This window comes from Somniosus microcephalus, chromosome 2 (genome assembly GCF_052327205.1).
Source record: "Somniosus microcephalus isolate GS21.2 chromosome 2, FLI_Smic_1.0, whole genome shotgun sequence".
In the NCBI taxonomy this organism is placed as follows: domain Eukaryota; kingdom Metazoa; phylum Chordata; class Chondrichthyes; order Squaliformes; family Somniosidae; genus Somniosus; species Somniosus microcephalus.
In genome coordinates this window covers 19458390-19480513 of record NC_140988.1, presented here as the reverse complement: position 1 = coordinate 19480513, position 22124 = coordinate 19458390, and the positions used below count along the sequence as shown (strand labels likewise).

At 43.8% G+C, this 22124-nt stretch overlaps 1 protein-coding gene across 2 annotated transcripts in view; it reads right to left on the bottom strand.

Annotated features, from left to right (window-relative positions):
* Window positions 1-228: 228 nt before the first annotated feature.
* The window catches only part of wrn (WRN RecQ like helicase), a 123330-nt gene continuing 101434 nt past the window's right edge, over window positions 229-22124 (bottom strand). The window contains exons 33-35 of one of the 2 annotated variants that reach the window (XM_086007219.1): window positions 19739-19902; window positions 13656-13820; window positions 229-2192 (exon numbers count right to left, since the gene is read on the bottom strand). In XM_086007219.1, the coding sequence (XP_085863345.1) occupies window positions 2076-2192; window positions 13656-13820; window positions 19739-19902 (446 nt within the window). In that variant the 3' untranslated portion in view covers window positions 229-2075. The remainder of the gene's footprint in view (window positions 2193-13655; window positions 13821-19738; window positions 19903-22124) is intronic. The other variant, XM_086007228.1, reaches the window with a different exon arrangement.

Genomic DNA, 22124 nt, shown 5'->3' with positions numbered 1-22124 from the left:
CCACCCCCCACCATATCTGAGGGATTGCAGGCAGCATTTACACAGACTGAAAGTCTCCACATATTTAAATGAGTGGACTCCAAAACTGACAGCGTGGGTCAGTGTCTGAAGGTAGGTGGAAGTTCTAACAGCGCCATTGGAATTCCAGGCCGTCTTATGATCAAGCATCGGAACTTCCAAAATTGATTTGGACCCAACAGCAAGAGTCAAACCTTGTAGCACCAGAGATAGGTAGAAACTTATTTATTGCCAATTAACATTGTTCTGACAAGGCACTGACTTTACTTGTTCCAAAATATACAAACAGAACAGAGTATGATACGGTCTGCCACCGTGCAGACCTACTGAAGTGGTGACAATTACCTCATGTTGCGTTTCATCTTCCTACCTGTAAAATTTGAAAGTGACTTTTTTTTTTAAATGGTAGTCATTTTGCTCAACACATATTTTAATAAAGGCAGTAAACACAGCATAAGTCTCTGGAGATATTTCTCCAATACTGTTTAGCTACATCCTGTAGAAAATAAGAGAGTGGAAACTGTGCCCCTTTAATATAGTTCAATTATACGTGGACTTAAAACTATCACTATTTAGAAGCAGTCTTCTTTTCCAATCAACATCTCTCCGTATGCCTCATGGGGACATTCAAATACCTCAGTTCAAAAAAGTGGGCAGATGCCCTGTTCGAAGATGTCTGAAAAAAGTCGCAGCTGAGGACTACTTCCAGATTTTCCCCTCATGTGGGGAAGTGCCTGAGTACTGCTCGACATGGTCCTTGATTGCATGACTGAGTCTGGGAAACTCTCCACACTGGAAAGCAAAGATGAAAATGCACACATTCCAACAGCTTGTGGCACAGTGCGTCACTGCTCCAAAACATGATGCCACTTTCGTAAACTTACAAAAATTAAGTTCGGAAATCCAAAGAAACATTGTGTCATAAACAGAATAGCTAACATCTTCATCTTCCGATTCCTACAGTCATAAGAGATCAACTAGCAATCAACTGTGGAATTTAATAAAAATCACAAAAAATATATTTTGCATGAAGATATCACGCATCTTCTGGCACCAGTTAATGTGTAGTATTCCTTTTTAATTTATCTAGAAGAGTTAACAGCACCATCCTCAATACATGTTGTACAAGGGTGCAGTTCCGATAGACTTTCTACCAGTGCGAGTCCTTCCAGGATTGCAAAGCGACAATGGCCATCAGGTAGCACAAGGATATGTTCTCACAACTTTTGTTGCAACAGAATATCTTACTGTATAATACAGGCAGACAGTTTCAAAACAAATGAGAAACGAGCCATCGTCAAAACGTCCCATTTGTTGCTCACGTTACTGCAGAAATGATCCCACTTACACTGCATTTCCAAAAACACAAACCATGGAGAATAGTCTTCTGTTGCAGGATTTAGCATTATACAGGAAACTTTCTGATATCCGGCACTGACTGGACCGAGCTGGTGCCGTACCATCAAAAGTGCCGGACTTACCAGCGTTAATGTGGAGAGATGCAGAACTGAAAAGCTCCGTGTGAATCAACAAACCCTGTTGCTTAGCAACAGCTTCAAAATAGTCGGCTGCAGCTGCAAGCATCTCTAGCTGAAGCTGTTGCTACAGCTACAGACCTTGCAGTGCCTGACTGGGGGGAAAAAAAGCAACGAGAACTAAAAAAACTTATAGAAAACGGCTCCTGATTTTTGCTGTTAGATCGAGTATTCCGGACATATAACCTCCGGATAAGCCAAAGTCTCCTGTATGTTAACAGCAAGAAATTTTCACATTGCATAAAGAATGTCATTAAAAACTTAACAGTGAATTCTGATACATTCAAGATTTTGTTTTAAAAATACAAGGACTTTAGTACAACAAAATTATCATCTTGCCATCTTCTGCTGCTTTCCTCCTGCCTAGCCGAATGTTCCTCTCCAGGGTGTCTCTGGCAGAATTAGGGCGTGTGCAATACAATCGGAGCCCTGGGCCTGGCCTGAATGGCTCGCTTTTAGTCACCAGGAGTTCTGTAGTGGTGTGGAGAGGTTTGTCTGAAAACCAATGGTAGCGGAATAGGTTCAATTGAAGAGTCCTTTCTCCTTTTTCACTTTCTTCTTGGTCGCACAGGAGCTTTTCTGTGGGTTTGAAGAGCCAAACCACTCTGGGAGCTTCCTTTTTATCGACTGACTGCAGCCCTGGAAGACAATAAAAACATGCAGTCAGCGTGTAGTGTTAAATCCCAATGGCACAGTTTTGATGTCCCACAAGGGCCCAGTCTGAATTACAGTCATACCTGTTCTACAGTCACCTGCATAACAAAGCCACTCATCCATAGTACCCAAACATCTTGGTCCCAGCCAAAATCTGCTACATTTCAATCCAATTATCCTCTGTACACTCCATTCACCTTTATATTCTTTATCACAGGCACTGAATCCAGCCAATTCATGGATTTTCTTTAGTAATTCCATCTGCAAATAACAGTCAACCATCAAGGGCTTCCATGATTCGGGGACTCCAGTTCAAGTCAAGGTCAACAGTGCCCTCACTGTAGCAGATGACAATCAGGAATTGTCAAAATTAGTGAGCAAAACTGCCAGTGTTATCAGTTAGTGAACCTTTGTCAGCAGATTTGTATACTAGTGACTGGATACATATATTGTTAAATACTTCTGTGCACAGAATTGATACTGGTACATTAATATGGAAAAAATAATACACAGGATTTGCAATATGATTCATATTTCTCTCAAACTGCCTGGGAGGCACATCTCCAGAGCCCTTTAGTGACTGGACTTCTCCCTTCTGAACCTATGCTACCAGAAATACACAAGTCTCACAGGTTTAAGAGTTACACACAATCCCTCATTAATTGTCATAATCAGCCTGCATTTCCACTCAATGATTTAATTTGCAGGTAAGGCAGCATTGATAGATATAGCTCACTTCTCATGAAGAGGTGCATCTCAAAGAGCGTGGCCTACCAATGCAAAGTGAAGAGCTAATATCTGAAACATTCTTAAGCACATTATTATCCCAAAGGTGACGTGACCTACAAGCATAAACCCATCACCCGGTAATGCTTAATAACAGCAAGGAATGAGAGTGCCTTGTTAGCCAACACATCAAAACATAGCATCAAGGTTCTTCTAAGTAATGTCCTCAGTGAATTAGTTATTCACAACAGTCTGGCAATTTTTTTAAAACTTTAAATACCGTTTCAATACATTAGTGTCTTATGCTTTCTTTTGGAGGTGATGAGATTAACAAAGAAACACTGAATTTTGAGAGGCAGTATTTATTTTAACTAGTACTTCTATCACTAACTTATTTGCCTCTGCTGTTCAGTTGTATGTCAGATGTGTATTGCACGTGCAAGTTAATGAGCCCCTTGTTTTTAAAGAGTATGTTATTCAAATAATCATTTGCTTCTGAAGGTTATGGAAGGAATCGGAGAGGAATTTTCCATGATTTTTTCCCTCCTAATTGACCGTGGATTTTAAAAAAAAATTTCAGCTCTCCCAGAAGATTACATTTCTCCTGGTGGGTAGGGAGTGTCTTAATTGTGATGCCCAAGGCATCACAACTATATGGGACAGGCAAGGTGGCCCTTTCTGGGTCAGCCGTGGCTCACTGGTAGCCTAAGTCAGAAGGCTGTGGGTTCAAGTTCAGCCACAGAGACTGGAGCACAAAAACTAGGCTGAAATTTGGGTGTGGCACTCTCAGAGGAGCCCATCTTTTGGGTGAAACAATAAACCATGTTTGCCCTCTCAGATGGATGTAAACGATCCCATAGCACTAAGGGGAGTTCTCCCAGTGTCCTGGCCAATCTTCTCTTCTCTCTTAGGCAGTCCCTCGGAACCGAGGATGACTTGCTTCCACATTAAAAATTAGTTCTCAGGTGACTGATGAGTTCAATGCGGGACCTACAGTCTCTGTCACAGGTGGGGCAGACGGTGGTTGAAGGGGCGGGTGGGGTGCTTGGGTTGACGTGCGCTCCTTCCGCTGTTTGCGCTTGGCTTCCGCTTGCTCCCGGCGAAGAGACTCGAGGTGTTCGGCACCTTCCCGGATGCTTCTCCTCCACTTTGAGCGGTCTTGGGCCAGGGATTCCCAGGTGTCGATGGGGATGTTGCACTTTTTCAAGGAGGTTTTGAGGGTGTCCTTGAAGAGTTAGAGTTTCCTCTGCCTACCTGGGGCTCTCTTGCCGTGTCGGAGCTCCGAGTAGAGCGCTTGTTTTGGGAGTCTCGTATAGGGCATGCGGACGATGTGACCCGTCCATCGGAGCTGATCGAGCGTGGTCAAAGCTTTGATGCTGGGGATGTTGGCCTGAGTGGTGCGTCTATCCTGCCAATGGATTTGCAGGATCTTGCGGTATTTTGCAATATTTGTCTCTCAACCAACAACTAAAATAAAAGATCTGTGCTGTGCACAAGTTAGCTGCCACTATTTCCCTACACAACAGTGACTACACTTCATTGGCTGCAAAGCGCTTTGGGAAGTCTTGAAGTTGTGAAAGATGCGATATAAATGCAAGTTCTTTCTTTTAAATAATTGTAGCCCAGGCTACTAATTTCTAAATTCAAGTAGAAAAATGCAATTATCCTTAACCAGCATAGACGGCTGGTAGGTGTATCTCTATCCCTTCTGCCTCTTCCTCACATATTTTTCCTTTCTCTTTCAGCGTGCAGAAGTGCATAATTGCATCAAAAGATTACAGATATGAACATGGAAGAAAAGTGTAGAAGGATTACTTTTCTGTTAAAAGTTCTTCCCCAATTGTACATTGAAAAGTCAAAAATATTGGATTAACTTTTTTTAAATATCAAACTCTTTATCCCAGTGTGGTGTGCATATTTTGTCTTCCTGCCTCTACACTTTTCTAATGATGTCAGTGGTGGGGAAGAGCTCCACCAAAGACATCATTAGCGAAGTGTAGAGGCAAGGTATGTTAGCTTGGCTCATGAGGTAGTACTCTTGCTACATTGTCAGAGAAGCGGTCTTTCAGATAAGATGTTAAAACGAGCACTAAAACCTGGCACTGAAGAGGAGCGGGGAGTTCTGCCGGTGTCCCAGCCAACATTTATTCCTCAAACAACACCACCAAAACAGATTATATCTGGTCAATTATTTCATTGCTATTCGTGGGACCTTGCTTTGTGCAAATTGGCTGCTACGTTAGCCTACATATCTACAGTGCCTACACTTAAAGGGCGATTCATTGGATGTGATATGTTTTGGGATATCCTGACATGAAAGGCAATATATATGCAAATTCATTCTTCCTTTCATGCATCCTGGTGTAGCTCCACTGATTGCAATGGGGGCATGACTTTGACTGGCCTGCGTGCTGACTTCAACTGTCTTGTCCTTGGAAGCATCGTTCTGGGTATGCAGGGTATTCAGGCGGTAGAGCATTTTCTCAGGGGTAAACAACCCAAAATTGGCTCTGAGGCTAATTCAAAGCCACGGCTCCCTCTGCAATCAATGCAGCTGCAATGCCTCCCAGTCAGTGATGGCACTGGACTGTCATGGGAGCAAGTAGACCTGGCATGGTGGGTTAAAGAAGGCAATGCTTTTTTTTTTTAAATCAGAATTTTGATGCAAACATTTTTGTTTTCAATATGCAAAAAAAGCATGCTAGACTTTCCTGCGAAGCTTCTAAAGCAGTGGTACAGATGAAAAGAAATCTCAGTTGCTGCTTGAGCGGTGGTGACAATTTCTGCGACGTTGATTAGCAAAATGCACATCTCCCGTGGCACTACTCATAGTAAGTGAGATGCATTGCTTATGGCAAGTCAAATAGTACACTGCTTTATTACAACAGGAGGGTTGCCCCTTGCAACATGAAATGTTATTGTGCTACCAACGCAGAGTTGTGTTTAATTTCGCCCGTCCTTTTAAGGATTATGGTCATGGTCAATCTGTAAGTGCCGAGGTCGACTGGGGGTTAATTGCTGTTGGTGAAGGAAGCTTGCAGATTTTAATTGTCTGCTAGGAGGACTGAAGGGGAAGTTTAGTTGATCTTCAGGTTGCAAACAGGAGGAAATACCAGTTTTTTTTCCCCACCTAAAAAAATTGCTAGTTATTTTTTTTAAGTCCGTCTACAGACATTCCGATTCCTGTGTTACTAACGCATTTTCTGCTTTTTGGGGAGGAGCTGGTTTCTCTATATATTTTAAATTACGGCCTTAAAAAAAAAGATAGTTTGTAAGAAATTTGCAAGAAATGTGCTTAGAATCCCTTCAAAAAAATGTATTCGTTCCTGGGATGTGGGCGTCCGCTGGCAAGGCCAGCATTTATTGCCCATCCCCAATTGCCCTCGAGAAGGTGGTGGTGAGCCGCCTTCTTGAACCGCTGCAGTCCGTGCGGTGAAGGTGCTCCCACAGTGCTGTTAGGGAGGGCGTTCCAGGATTTTGGCCCAGCGACGATGAAGGAACGGTGATATACTTCCATGTCAGGATGTTGTGCGACTTGGAGGGGAACTTGGAGGTGGTGTTGCTCCCATGCGCCTGCTGCCCTTGTCCTTCTAGGTGGCAGAGGTCGTGGGTTTGGGAGGTGCTACCAAAGAAGCCTTGGCGAGTTGCTGCAGTGCATCTTGTAGATGGTACACATTGCAGCCACGGTACGCCGGTGGTGGAGGGAGTGACTGTTTAAAGTGGTGGGTGGGGTGGCAATCAAGCGGGCTGCTTTGTCTTGGATGGTGTCGAGCTTCTTGAGTGTTGTTGGAGCTGCACTCATCCAGGCAAGTGGAGAGTATTTCATCACACTACTTACTTGTGCCTTGTAGATGGTGAAAAGGCTTTGGGGAATCAGGAGGTGAGACACTTGCTGCAGAATACCCAGCCTCTGACCTGCTCTTGTTGCCACAGTATTTATGTGACTGGTCCAGTTAAGTTTCTGGTCAATGATGAGCCCCAGGATGATGTTGGTTGGTGGGGGATTCGGCGATGGTAATGCCGTTGAATGTCACGGGGTAGTGGTTAGACTCTCACTTGTTGGAGATAGTCATTGCCTGGCACTTGTGTGGCGCGAATGTTACCTGCTCAAGCCTGAATGTCATCCAGGTCTTGTTGCATGCGGGCATGGACTGCTTCATTATCTGAGGAGTTGTGAATGGCACTGAACACTGTGCAGTCATCAGCGAACATCCTCATTTCTGACCTTATGATGGAGGGAAGATCTTTGATGAAGCAGCTGAAGATGGTTGGGTCGAGGACACTGCCCTGAGGAACACCTGCAGCGATGTCCTGGGGCTGTGATGCTTGACCTCCAACCACCACAACCATCTTCCTTTGTGCTAGGTATGACTCCAGCCAGTGGAGAGTTTTCCCCCAGATTCCCTGATTTTACTAGGGTTCCTTGATGCCACACTCGGTCAAATGCTGCCTTGATGTCAAAGGCAGTCCCTCTCACCTCACCTCTGGAATTCAGTTCCTTTATCCATGTTTGGGCCAAGGCTGTAATGAGGTCTGGAGCCAAGTGGTCCTGGCAGAACCCAAACTGGGTATCAGTTTATTGGTGAATAAGTGCCTCTTAATAGCACTGTCGACAACACCTTTCATCACTTTGCTGATGATTGAGAGTAGACCGATGGGGCAGTAATTGGCCAGATTGGATTTGTTCTGCTTTTTGTGGACAGGACATACCTGGGCAGTTTTTCACATTGTCGGATAGATGCCAGTGTTGTAGCTGTACTGGAACAGCTTGGTTAGAGGCGCGACTAATTCTGGAGCACAAGTCTTCAGCACAACAGCTGGGATGTTGTCGGGGCCCACAGCCTTTGCTGTATTCAGTGCGCTCAGCCGTTTCTTGATATCACGTGGAGTGAATCGAATTGGCTGAAGACTGGCTTCTGTGATGTGGGGACCCCAGGAGGAGGCCAATATGGATCATCCACTCGGCACTTCTGGCTGAAGATGGTTACAAACGCTTCAGCCTTGTCTTTTGCACTCATGTGCTGGGCTCCACCATCATTGAGGATGGGGATATTCATGGAGCCTCCTCCTCCCGTTAGTTGTTTAATGGTCCACCACCATTCACGACTGGATGTGGCAGGACTGCAGAGCTTTGATCTGATCCGTTGATTGTGGGATCTCTTCGCCCTGTCTATAGCATGCTGCTTCTGCTTTTTAGCATGCATGTAGTCCTGTATTGCAGCTTCTCCAGGTTGGCACCTCATTTTTAGGTACGCCTGGTGTTGCTCCTGGCATGCTCTTCTGCACTCCTTATTGAACCAGGTTGGCCCCTGGCTTGATGGTAATGGTAGCGTGAGGGATATGCCAGACCATGAGGTTATAGATTGTGGTGGAATACAATTCTGCTGCTGATGATGGCCCACAGTGCCTCATGGATGCCCAATTTTGAGCTGCTAGATATGTTCTGAATCTATCCCATTTAGCACGGTGGTAGTGCCACACAACACGATGGAGGGTGTCCTCAGTGTGAAGACAGGACTTTGTCTCCACAATGACTGTGCGGTGGTCACTGCTACCAATGCTGTCATGGACAGATGCATCTGCCACAGGTAGACTGGCGAGGACGAGGTCAAGTAGGTTTTTCCCTCATGTTGGTTCTCTCACCACCTGCCGTAGACCCAGACTGGCAGCTATGTCCTTCAGGACTTGGCCAGCTCGGTCAGTAGTGGTGCTACCGAGCCACTGTTGGGGATGGACATTGAAGTCCCCCACCCAGAGTACATTGTGCCCTTGCTACTCTCAGTGCTTCTCCCAAGTGGTGTTCAACATGGAGGAGTACCGATTCATCAGCTGAGGGAGGGTGGTAGGTGGTAATCAGCAGATATCTTGCCCATGAGACTTCTTGGGGTCCAGAGTCAATGTTGAGGAGTCCCAGGGCCACTCCTTCCCGACTGTATGCCATTGCGCCGCAACCCCTGATGGGTCTGTCCTGCTGGTGGGACAGGACATACCCAGGGATGGCGATGGAGGAGTTTGGGACATTGGCTGAAAGGTATGATTCTGTGAGTATGACTGTCAGGCTGTTGCTTGACTAGTCTGTGGGACAGCTCTCCAAATTTTGGCACAAGTCCCCAGATGTTGGCGAGGAGGACTTTGCAGGGTTGACTGGGCTGCCATTGTCATGTCTGGAGCCGGTGCAGAAGTCGATGCCGGGTGGTCCATCCGGTTTTATTATTGTTTTTCATAGCGGTTTGTTACAACCGAGTGGCTTGCTGGGCCATTTCAGAGGACAATTAAGAGTCAACCACATTGTTCTGGGTCTGGAGTCACATATAGGCCAGACCGGGTAAGGACGGCAGATTTCCGTCCCTAAAAGACATTAGTGAACCAGATGGGTTTTTACGACAATCAGATAGTTTTATGGTCACCATTACCAGATTTATTTAATTAACTGAGTTTAAATTCTCCAGTTGCCGTGGTAGGTTTTGAACTCGCGTCTCTGGATTACTAGTCCAGTAACATAACCACTATGCTACCGTTCCTGGCCCAGTAAACTAGGCCCAGTGGTATAACAATTTAAAATGGTTTTGGTTACTGCTTGCTGAAAGGGGTTCAGTCAGTCGTCATGTGTGGGTGGGGGCTTAATCTGGTTTGAGACTTCGGGAAACAGTGATTTTCTCTTTGGCAACATTAATTTCCGAGGGGAGAATACACAAGCATCAGTCTGGAGTCTGACTCCAATTAAACCAAATCTTGTTTGACCTGATTACACTCCTTGACTCACTTTTGGTCTCTTGTCTTTCTTTACGCTACCGTGAACATCAAAGCATATTGGGATATGTAACAAGGTGGTGCCCCACATTCTTTAGCTTCTGACCTCTGTGCTACTATGAGTCAGGATTAATGAGGTTTATTACTCATGTAAAGTTTTTCTTCATGGCCTCGTGTTCAAAAGCTACTGAAGAAACCGGCTAAGACTTCAGAACATTTGTTTTGGATCAGATGAAGTAAAGCCAAGTACAATGTTTGTTGTATTTATCTGCCAATTTACTTTTGCTTCTGTATAACTTTACCTTTCAAATAACACGATTTGTAGTTTTAGCCTGAGCTGTATGATCTGCCAGCATAATGTTTTCTGTGGCTGGGTGCAATCTGGAGTACACAATGAGTAGGTTGTATTATTTCTGATGCATACAATGCAACAGTCCAGCTCTGTGGCACCACTCCTATTTGCTTCCACTCTCAACTGTTGCAACAGTCAGCAGGTCTACTACAATGATTTCTTCTTCCGTCTCTGCACGCTCACCTCTGGAGTGATCTGAAGTTCTATCCTTGGTCCTCTTCCACATGATGCCTTTCAGTGAAATCATCTGTAGGCATGAGGTCAGCTGCTACACACATGACAACATCCAGCTCAACTCTCCAAACCAACCGAGACTCCATAGTCACCACAGTGCTGTCTGACTGCTTGTGCAACATCAAGTCATCAATGAGCAAGAACCTTCTTCAACTTATCAGCAAGATGACATTACTCTCAGAAGCCATATGAAAATAGTACCAAATTAGGAGGGTGCCCCCAATCCTTGCTGCCAAAACAGCCCCAACAAAAATATTGCCTCAGGTGTAGACCAAATTTCGACAGTAAATCCTGGTAAAAGTATGAGGGTACTCCACTTAGCTATCTTACAGACATTGTCAATGGAAACCTAAGGGTAGAGTAGAATAGGCCTCTGGGATGACTAAATGGTACAGGGGAGCATATACTGGCTAACCAATTTACCACTAAGTCACCCAAGGTCTTTTTTTTCCACTTGGCATAAATAACTGCTGGGGCTTCCGAAAGCCCGAGTCTGGTGAACACAATCTGCACAGCAGCGCCTATGATACTCATCTGATTGTTGTACCCTCGTTAGCTACCTCCCCAAACAAACTCCTGACCCAAATTAAACTGAGAGCGCACCTTGGGAAGAAACTCAATGATTCCAAGCACCTTCATGCCAAATAATGCTGAACTACAGCCTGTAGCGCATGAACTCAAGAGGGCTGAAACCAACATTAACTAAGCTATCTTCCAAGTCAGAAACTTGAAACAGTTTCAAATGGCACATTCACCAGCTTATTCAAGACTACATCACAATCCCAGTTAGGAACTAGGGGAAGAACTACCTGGATGCAACGTCCCTACAGCTCACATAAAGCAAGGCAAGAAGGGATGAGAAACTACAGAGTAACATGACTGGCCCGGATAGCAGCCACATATACTCAACTGGAAAGGCCTCAAGCAGATATTGTAGAATATAATGAACCTTATGTGTGTAAGGAGGATAGACCTAACTGCACACCATTCTACAAATTCCATCGCTGGACATTATAAGCCTGCTTAGTGAAAGTTTTCCGTGAACTTATCAGTGTCTCAACCACAGACAAGAGAAGAACTTGGATTAGAAATCAATGGCATTCAATAAACATGCCATCAGTTGAAAATATTTCAGCTCTGGGTGGTAAATCTGATTCCCCTTTTGTGGCAGCAGAGCCCATCTGTGAGGTAGAAGAATGCTGGCTTGGCTTACTGCCAAGGCCACTAGGAACCGTATCGAACGGGGCCGGTACAGGATGATCACAGTGAGTTGCACCTAGTCCACGCGGACCTTCTGCAGCAAGCCCTGGAGCAGTGGAAAAAGAGGAAACGTGTGCAGCAACTGCACCATAATCCTCCTGATGACTCACGCATGGTGTAGGCCATTCAGTGCCTCGAGCCATGAACTGATAAGTACTTTAGAAGGCATTAAAAACTCCCCATCTACAGTAAGAAAAAAATCAGTTTTGTCCCCTCTCTATGTTTTTCTCTCTCTTATGGTAAATTTTATTCACCCTTCAAAACCACACAGATTAACCTAACTAAAAATGACAGGCGTGAATTGGAGAACGTTGAGGGATGAATGGTGGCCAGGACACTGGGAGAACTCCTTCCATTTTGGGGGGAAAATCTCATTAACAAGTTTTGAATCTCACGTTGCACCTTTATGAACTTCCAACCCAGCTGAATCAAGTGACATTGGGTTTGAAAAAATCAATCACAAAAACTCATGAAATGCTGCTTTTTGCAGCTTTCCCTACCTGTGCCAATCAGGAGGATGACAATCTTCACCCTGTTCAAGAATTAATTTTTTTTCCCCCAGAGGATGCTATGATTTTCTACACATTCATCCCATAATTTATCAAGATTATAATTGCACAATATTATAGAAGATGTACCTCAATTTCAGTTCGGTATAGTTCATTGCAGAAACACAGCAATGATAAAATATACTTGCCCATTACAAAGTGCAAGAAATCTGAATACATGGATGATTTCATGAGACCCCAGTAACTATGCTATATGCACTAACCTTGGACTGACATCTCAAGAGCTGGCCCTTTTGTCATTGTGACTGACTGCTCTGTGCCTCTTCCAATCACTCAGTGTCACAGCTGTTGGCTTTGGCTGGTGACTGAATGTTGATTAATGTTACCAGCTCCGTTGTAGCTGTCACCGGGGCCTGCTCAATTTTGAGATTCTTGAAACAGTAAATTGATGAGCAATGCATGGAGGATGTAGTGATAACTTATTCTGAAAAATTACTAAACTGGTTTTCTCAATCTTTTGCATGAATTCAATGCAAAAAAAACTGACAGTGGGCTACATTAATCTTCAGTACTTCATACTAAATTGCTCTGTAGCTTTGGATCATTTCCTGATGGAAATTGATGGAGTTAATATTCATTTTGCTTTTCCTTCATTCATTTCATTTGGTAATATCAAGAGCAACCGCATCTCCATCGTTGCAGTGGCATGCGCATTTAAATAGTGCCACTAACTAACAAAGAATAAGCCCAATTTAATGGAAGGCAAAACCCTGGGGATTATAAAATATTCCACAGTGGTTATGTTACTGACCAGCAACCCAGAGGTCATGTGTTCACATCTCACTGTGGCGAGTTGTGACTCTGAATGCAATAAATCTGGTCATTTACGAGCTGGCACCAGGAAAAGATGACTATGAAAGATGGCGGACTGTGGTTATAAGCAATTTTCCCTTTAATTTTATTTTTGGGTGCGCTCCCTGTTCAAAATACGGCGCACACACGGTTTTTCCTGTTTAAAAGCCGGTGAAGCTGGCTGCGCGGCCGCTTAAAGGGAGCACGGTTTATAAGCCCAACTGGTTCACGAGTGTCATTCAGGGAAAGGGACCTGCCAGCACTACCCGGTCAATCCACACTATTTAACTTAAACAATTAAAGTTAAATAGCTTTTTTTTTTAAAGGATATAAGCCAATATGAAGCTGATTGACATGAATCAGTCATTCATGAAAGAAAGACTTATGAAATAATACTGAGTGGCCTGCGGGTGGCGCTGTCCAGGGAGAGTATAAATACTCGGACACGGGCCCAGCTTGCGCAGGACATTCTTAACAGGAACTGGTGAAGGACACAACTCGACCTCCATGTTGTAAAACAGTTGATTAAAGCTTTGTTTAACGCTTAGACCAAGTGCCTAGTAGTTTTCTTAAGTCACTGATATTGCTGTTATTGCACTTGGGTGTACTGGATATCGTGGACACCATTTTCTTGTATATAGAATCTAAGAAATGTGGGCACACTTAAAAAAAAAATGAAAGAATTGCACGGGGCTGAATCACTCAGCATAGGTTAGCTTTACTGACAAAGTGTCACATAAATGGTCATCAAATGAACTGTCTCACCTCTGTCTGTGAATCATCAAATAAATCTTCTACAGAAGCATCAATCAACGGCTGGTTCCATGATGCTAAACTAATAGAGGATACACTTCTCTGAACGCTATGACTGCTACCAGCAGCCTGACTGGAAGATATCACTGCAGGTTTTTCTGCGCCTACATGTTTCCCCTAGAGAGAGCAAAATGCAAATTTTTAGTTGGAGTAATTTCTGAATCAGGAGCAAGCTCGCTAGACAGCTACTAATGCTTGCACGTATACAGCACCTTTGATGTGGAAAAACATCCCAAGTGTTTCACAGGGGCATAATCAAAACACTGGATGCCAAGCCAAAAGAGGAGATATGAGGAGAGGTGACCACAAGCTTGGTCAGAGGTGGAAATTAAGGAGGATCTTAAAGGAGGAGAGGGAGATGGAGAGGCAGAGAGATTTAGGAAGGAAATTACAGAGTGTGGGTCCTAGGTGGCTGAAGGCACAGCCATCAATGGTGGAGCCAAGAATATCTACCCAAAGCATCCTTTTAATTTTGCGCACTACTACAATTAAAAAAAGTAATTATTTGAGATTCTAACTGTATTTTGTAAAAGTCAGTATTATTTTATATTTGATCAACCAAGCCTTGTTTTGCCATGGTTCACATCTGTGCAATGGTAAGAAACAGGTTACTGAGCACAGATGTAGTGGCGATGTACAATGGAAGCTTTCATCAATGTGATAGAAGCACATTAGAAGCACCCGTCACTTTAGCATCAAAGTGTGTGCTTCCAACATGTGATTGGCACCTTCACTGTAACCCAATGAAGAGTCGAGGACAATCAAACCAATTTACTGATTAAACAACAAGGGCAATGGTAGCCCATGGGCACAAAGCACTGTTGTTCCAATATATTGCACCACAAAATCATAAGATGCAGATTCATGCCAATAATTCCTCCCTACAGCAACTGCCTAATCTTAGCCAAGCTGTCAGATCAACGCGCTTCACTCCAGGAAGGCAGAGAAAAATCAGAAGACGGGTCAACTCAGACTGTTCTTAGAAACCTCGTTGGTTACACAGAAACACCAGCAGAAGTCTCAGAGATCACCTGGCCACTCTCTTGAGGATTGATGCACATCACAGGGAAGCTACGAGACGACAAACAAAACAAAACGTGTGCATACATGCAGTGAGAAGAGAATGAATGAAAAACAAAAACATGATATACTGCATCACAGTAAAATATAATGTAGAGGCATACGTAAACATACTCAACAGAAACAGAGAACTGACAAACACAGACACAAAATGAGAGAGAGAGAGAGAGAGAGAGAGAGAGGGAGAAAGAGGGGGGAAAGTGAGGGGAGGGAAAGAAAGAGGGAGGGGAAGAGAAAGAGAGAAAGGGGAGAGAGAGTGAGAGAAAGGGGAGAGAGAGTGAGAGAAAGAGAGAGGGGGAGAGAAAAGGAGAGGGAGAAAGAGAAAAGAATGAGGGAGAAAGCGTGCAAAGGAGAGAGTGAGCGCAAGAGAGAGAGAGAAAGAGAGGAAAGGAGAAAGAGAGAGGGAGAAGACGAGGGAGAAAGAGAAGGGAGAAAGAGCAGGAGAGAGAGAGAGAGAGAGAGAGAGAGAGAGAGAGAGAGAGAGAGAGAGAGAGAGAGAGTCCTGACAGATTATACAGGTAAATTCTAAATACTCCAAATAAATTATTAGTAAGGAAGAAAAGTAGTAAAATTGCATTTGGAGAATAAACACTTTTAACAAGCTAGGCAGGCCATGCCAAAGGTACACAGCCCAGGACATGCTTGATGTTTACACTATACAAGATATCCTGCATTCATGCCTAAAGGCTTACAGCTCACTCATGGATCAAACCCAAACTACAATGCAAATGCACCCTAAATCAAGGTCAAGTCCTGAATGAAACCAACAAGCAGAGGGTTGAGTTTTCAAACCGCTTTTTTTTGATAAGAGGACGGGTTTAACACGGTCAAGTCATAAAATTCCACCGTGGTGTCAGAATCTAACACCCCCCCCACCATCCAAGGGCCCCCCCCACCCACCCCCACGACACCAGGCAGGAGGGGGTCGGGGGTAAATTGTCAAATTCGCAAAACCTAACCCCAACCAGCTGTGCACGCGACAGTTTCTGTTTTAACCGCAGTGAATAGCAGGGCGTCCAAGTAACCTGCCCTGGAGAGGCGGTTCCGTAATTATAGTATTTAAATGAGGCTGCCATAGTGCAGTTGGGAGCCCGATTTAAATTCAACGGCTACGGGTTGGGTTTTCCAGGGCTCGGGAAACACGGCAACTAAAGGGAGGCGGAGCAGTCTAAGCAAATCTTCTGTTGTGATCGGCCAACCCCCACTTGTGTCCCACGATCACTCCCGGTCTCCCCTCCCTCCCGATTGCCTGTTCAACCCCTTCCTTCTGCCCTACAATCTCTTACGCCCCCCGAACCCCACCCCCCCCAACAACCCCGATTGTTGGTCTGACCAACCGCCCACCCTCCTGCCCCCACCAACCCCCCGATCTTTACCGGTTGCCGGGGACAGCCCCCAACGGTCCCTGGCTGCAGCCTTCTACCACTGGCTTTTCCACATGGCAGCCGGCCAGCCTGTCAATCCGGTCAGCTGCCAGGCAGCAAACGCGAGTCAAAAAAAAGTGTTAAGGAGATCCTGCTGTTAAATTCGTCAGGACCTCCACGTTCCTGGAATTTCCGGGTTTCCCCCATGCAACTGCTATCCCCGCTCCCTCCCCACCTCGTCGTAAATATCGGGGCCCATGAATCCATTCAGATGTGATATGAATTTGAGACTGAATCACTTGATACAAATTCATTTCTGAATTTTCCAAAAGTCCAATGCTGGCTCGAAGGAGTTGAAGTGGACATAACGTTGGTCTACGGCCCTTGTTTGCTTCCTCGACATCCTTAACATGCTTTGTAAATATGTATTTGCCAAAATCTGCTGGATACATTTAATTACAGATCATCAAGACTGCAAGAACATTGATTTTTATGACAGACTGTCCAATCTGTGTACCTCTCATTGTTTCTACAGTATGTTGTTGTTTCTATGTTGTTCAACTAGACTGTCAACGGTCCACTGGACATTCAGTTACAACCATAACTTGCATTAATAGAGTGTCTTCAATGTAGCAGAACATCCCAGAAGTGTAATCAGAAATAAATGGATGCAGAGACAAAAGGAGGGAATATTAGATGGGGTGGCCAAAAACTTGGTCAAAAAGGTGGGTTTTAAGGGGGGGGGGGTGGGGGGGTGGTCGGAAAAGATGCCGAGTTTGCGAACAGTTGAATTCAGCCTGAGACAATTGCCGAGGAGGGAGATGGAATCGGTGGCAAAGGTGGAGAGTTTGTGGCAGGGGCCGAAGACAATGGCTTCAGTCTTACTATTGTTTAACTGGAGGAAATTGTGGCTCATCCAAGACTGGACGCCAGACAAGCAGCGGAGGGGGCCAAGAGAGGAGCTGGAGCTGGGTGACAGATTGATCCAACAGTCACACAGATTCACTCTGGAGTCCATATGGAATCACTCTAACATAAATTGTGCCGTTTAAATTATTAAAAAAATAAGTATGCAATTTAGGGATGTTGGCTATGATAACTTACCAAAAAGCATAAAAAAGCCCCAATAGTTTCCACCTCCTAAAAATCTTTCTTTAACCATTTTAAACAAACGAAAATTTCAGTTAGACATTATATCCATTTTTGCTGTACAGTAAGTATTTGCGTACTTGCTGTATATAGTGTCTAAGAAACACGCGAGTATGTGGTCACGCTTCAAAAGATTATACAAGCACGAAAGAATTGTGCATGAGGCCGAATCAATTAGCAGAGGCTCATTTCTCCCAAACAATATCGTAAGCGGTGATCAATGGAACCGACAGCTGTCGGTGAATCATCAAACAAATCTTTTGTGCTGGCAGCAGGCTGTCTCCAGTGGTAAACTAACAAGAGGATGTGCTGGTCTGAACTTCTTGACAGTTGCCTGTGCGCTTCCCTTGAAGGGCAAAACCTGAATTTATTCCAAATAAAAATGAGCATGAATCACGAAGAGGCGCTTTCTACAAAAGAGCAAATTTCCCTGACAAGGCATTTAAGAGGAGCAGCTTGTATTTGCATAATGTGTTTCATGTCCATCCCAAAGTGCAACACAAGAAAGGAATTACTTTTGAAATGTAGTTACTGTTGCAATGTAGGCAAACGTGGCAGCAAGATTTCACAAACAGCAATGTGATAATTGCCCAGTTAACCTGTTTTTGGTGGTGTTGATGGAGAGCATCTTTTCCATATTATAAGTCATAAAATTAGTTAATCAGAACATTTATTTGCTGGATCTGAAGCTTCAGACAACTCTCATATATACTGAACAATCAAAACATAAGGTATAAAATATATATCAGAACCAAGCAGACGGCCGGAGTTACCCAGAGATATAAATAATTATACCTAAAATGACATTAATCCAGAGTATAATAACTTGGCTAATTCTAAGCACTACTTTGCATTTGTATTTCTTTTCATAGTTTTGTCATTTTTAAATAAACTTTGTACATTAATTCTCAAAAACCTTTTCATCGTTAATACCCAAAAACTATCATTTCCCTTCCGGATCCTTGGGTGAATCTAGCTCAGACCAATAGAATGATAGACTTTTCCCTCTACCGATTACTGAAGTCCAATATGTGGTAGAATGAGCGCACTCGGTGCCTGATGAACTTAGGCACAGAACGCAAATCCGGATTAAATTGGAAGTCTCACCATAAAGCTGGCAGGAGTGCAAAGTGGAAAAATGAACACTGGTGCATGTTGGGGGTGTTCTTTGGAGATTGGAGATCAGGCATGCTGTAGGGGCACAGGTAGAGGAACCGTCAGCTTGCAGATACCCATGCTATACCTGGCCTGCAACAGTTTACTGCTGACTCAAGGGGCCCCAGTTGGAAAAAGAAACTGTTCCATTGCCCTAGTCTGATATTGATCACCTTGATGAGCACGAGAACAAGTCTGAAAAGTAGATGTCACTTGTCTAATATGACAGATTGACCTAAAATTATCTGCATGTTTTAGAAAACATACAAGTTACAGGAAACTTTCGATTAACCGGCCCCTAAATAACCGGAATGCTCTATCCACCGGCAAAATTCAGGAGTCGGTTCAGGTAACTTTTTTTACTTTTAGTTACTTTTTTTAATTGATTTGTTGCTGTGCAAGGGTGTAGCTGAAGCTGTTGCTAAGCTACAAAGACGCTTGCAACTTGTGCCGATTGTTTTGAAGCTGAAGCAACAGGGTTTGTTGCTTTTTACGGAGCTCTGAGCTCCGTATCTTTTACTATAGTGTTCGGTTATCCGGAATTGATGATGAACCGGCACCACGTCGGTCCTGTCCGTGCCGGATACCAGAAAGTTTCCTGTATAGCAAATGCTTGTTTCTCCTCCATCCCCATTATGGAACACATTTTTTTGGTCACTTATTAAAATGCAAGAAAACAAATAATCTTAGTAATCCATGTCGCACAGCAAATTACACGTATAAATAAGGAGCAGGAGGAGGATGTCAAAGTAAAACAACTGTGGGATTCTACTGCCACCTACCGGTACAATATCCCGAACAAATATTTAACTCAATACAAGAATCTCAAACAGGAAAAAGCTAAAATGGAGTCACGTCATGAACACGCATGCAAAGAACAACTGCATTTCATACTGCTACGAAGCAATTCTTATTTCATGTCAGTTACTTCTGGCTTAATATAGCTGCTGCGATTGGATACGTTTCTCTGGCTATTAAGGTGCTGATCTCCCCCGGCAATTACAGGAGTGACCTGGCGTTTACAATGATTACTCAACCTTTAAAGGTTTAGTTTAATTTGGATTTATACATTATATCTCAATGTCGCACTGAGAAAATCAGATTGCAACTTGTCGTTATCGCTAAGTTAAGTAAAGAGTCTTCAGATTACCTTATGTTTTCTATCAATTAGCCCTTAATTTTGATTTTGTCAAAAATACAGACACATGATCACGTCAATACGACAGCTGAGGGGTTTCGTTCATTTTTAGGAAAAAGAAAAACCAGTGTCTTAAATAAAATACTCACTGCTGTTTCAATCCAGGTTAGTTCTTCCTCTTTGATACAAGGTGTGGCAGTTCTGGATGGTGGAGACTTTTCTTGGGGAGATTTTATTTCAACACAAGAACTTTGTGGCTGTTCTATGTGCTCGCCACCATGCTGTCTCTCCACAGATGCCAAATGGTTGAAGTCTACAGACACAATAAGAGACCAGGGTTCATTTAGAAGTATACAATGATTCAGGGACAACATTAGTAAAGAAAAGCATGTGACTTGTTTGTTTTCTTCCCCTTTCTCTAGATCTTTTCTAGTCCAGAGAGTAGATAGTTGCCTTGCTCTCAAGCCTTTGACGATGCCCTACTTGTTGCCACGAGGTGGTGTATAGGATTAACCCTGCCCACCTGTCCTTCGGAAAGCACTTAACCTCCACTCTGCCACTCCGTGAGCATCACAGCCGAGATCAGGAATTTGGGGAAATGTGGTCACAAACTCTTCACCTACCGTTGCAGTAGCTTGGGAGCACCGATACAACTTTACACTGCTCCATTCTGCATGAGAGTTTAAATTTCTGCTTTCTCAAATTTAGAACTACATTTGCATTAGGGGATTTACATTAATCTGTTAGGAAAGAGTGGTTTAAAAAGGTTACATGCCATTAAACAGTCACCTGTATGGTGTGGTATGGCTCCACAAGAAACTGTGACTGGACAACTCATGAGCAACAAAGTCATATTGCCTGTCTACGTAGATATTTAGAAGTTCGTGCTGTTGGCCCTGGGTCTTTTCTAACACTGTTATATGATTTCAACAACAACAGCCTTTTAAAGCCCAGCAAAGCATATACGGACAATCTTAGAGACACAGAGAGCGAACAAATATATTGTGATTGTTACTGCACTATTAATCCAGAGGCCTGGCCTAATAATCCCGAGAACGCAAGTTTAAATGTCACCATGGCAGATTGAGAATTTGAATTCAGTTATAAAAATATATGGAAATAAAAAGTTGGTATCAGTAAAAGTGACTATGAAGCTGACCGACTGTCGTAAAAACCCATCTGGTTCACTAATGTCATTTCTGGATGGAAACGCACCCTCCTTACCTGGTCTGGCCTATATGTGACTCCAATCCCACGTTAACTGCCCTCTGAAGTGTCCTTGTATCAAAATTTGGGGCAATTAGGGATGTGCAACAAATGCTGGTCTTGCCAGTGACACTCACACCCCACAAATTAATTTTTTTTACATGCACGCTGAAAAACCAAGGCACAGATATGTACCCAAGCAAGACGCGTGGCAGATGAAATTTAATGCAGAAAAGTGCGAAGTAATACATTTTGGTAGGAAGAACGAGGAGAGGCAATATAAACTAAAGGGTACAATTCTAAAGGGGGGTGCATGAACAGAGAGACCTGAGGGTATATGTGCACAAATCGTTGAAAGTGGCAGGACAGGTTGAGAAAGTGGTTAAAAAAGCATATGGGATTCTGGGCTTCATAAATACAGGCATAGAGTACAAAAGCAAGGAAGTTATGATGAACCTTTATAAAACACTGGTTCGGCCTCAACTGGAGTACTATGTCCAATTCTGGGCACCACAATTTAGGAAGGATGTGAAGGCCTTCAAGAGGATGCAGAAAAGATTTATGAGAATGGTTCCAGGGATGAGGGACTTCAGTTATGTGGATAGACTGGAGAAGCTGGGTTTGTTCTCCTCGGATCAGAGAAGGTTGAGAGGAGATTTGATAGAGGTGTTCAAAATCATGATGGGTCTAGACAGAGAGAAACTGTTCCCGTTGACGGAAGGGTTGAGAACCAGAGGACACAGATTTAAGGCGATTGGCAAAAGAACCAAAGGCGGCATGAGGAAAAACCTTTTTACGCAGCGAGTGGTTAGGATCTGGAATGCACTGCCTGAAAGGGTGGTGGAGGCAGATTCAATTGTAGCTTTCAAAAGGGAATTGGATAAGTACCTGAAGGAAAAAAATTTGCAGGGGTATGGGGAAAGGGCGGGGGAGTGGGACTAGCTGAAGTGACCTTGCAGAGCCGGCACGGGCTCGACGGGCCGAATGGCCTCCTTCTGTGCTGTAACCATTCTATGATTCTAAATAGAGTCACAAGAACTAGATACACAAAGAGTAAAGAAAGAAAGAAAAAGCCAGCTTGACATATACCCAAATGTCATCGGGGAAGACAGATCCCCATCAGAGAGGAAAAATATAGAACACAACAAAAGACTCCTACACTGACTTATTTATAAGTTATGATTTTCATGCCTGCAACTGTAGCCCAGCTATGCTGCAACATGCTTTATGGATATGCATTGGGTTCAGAAATATTTGTTTTTGTTGAAGGCATTTACTCGCTTCAATGATGTGTGTGCATTGCGATTCTGCCTGGTCCCTTGCTTCTGA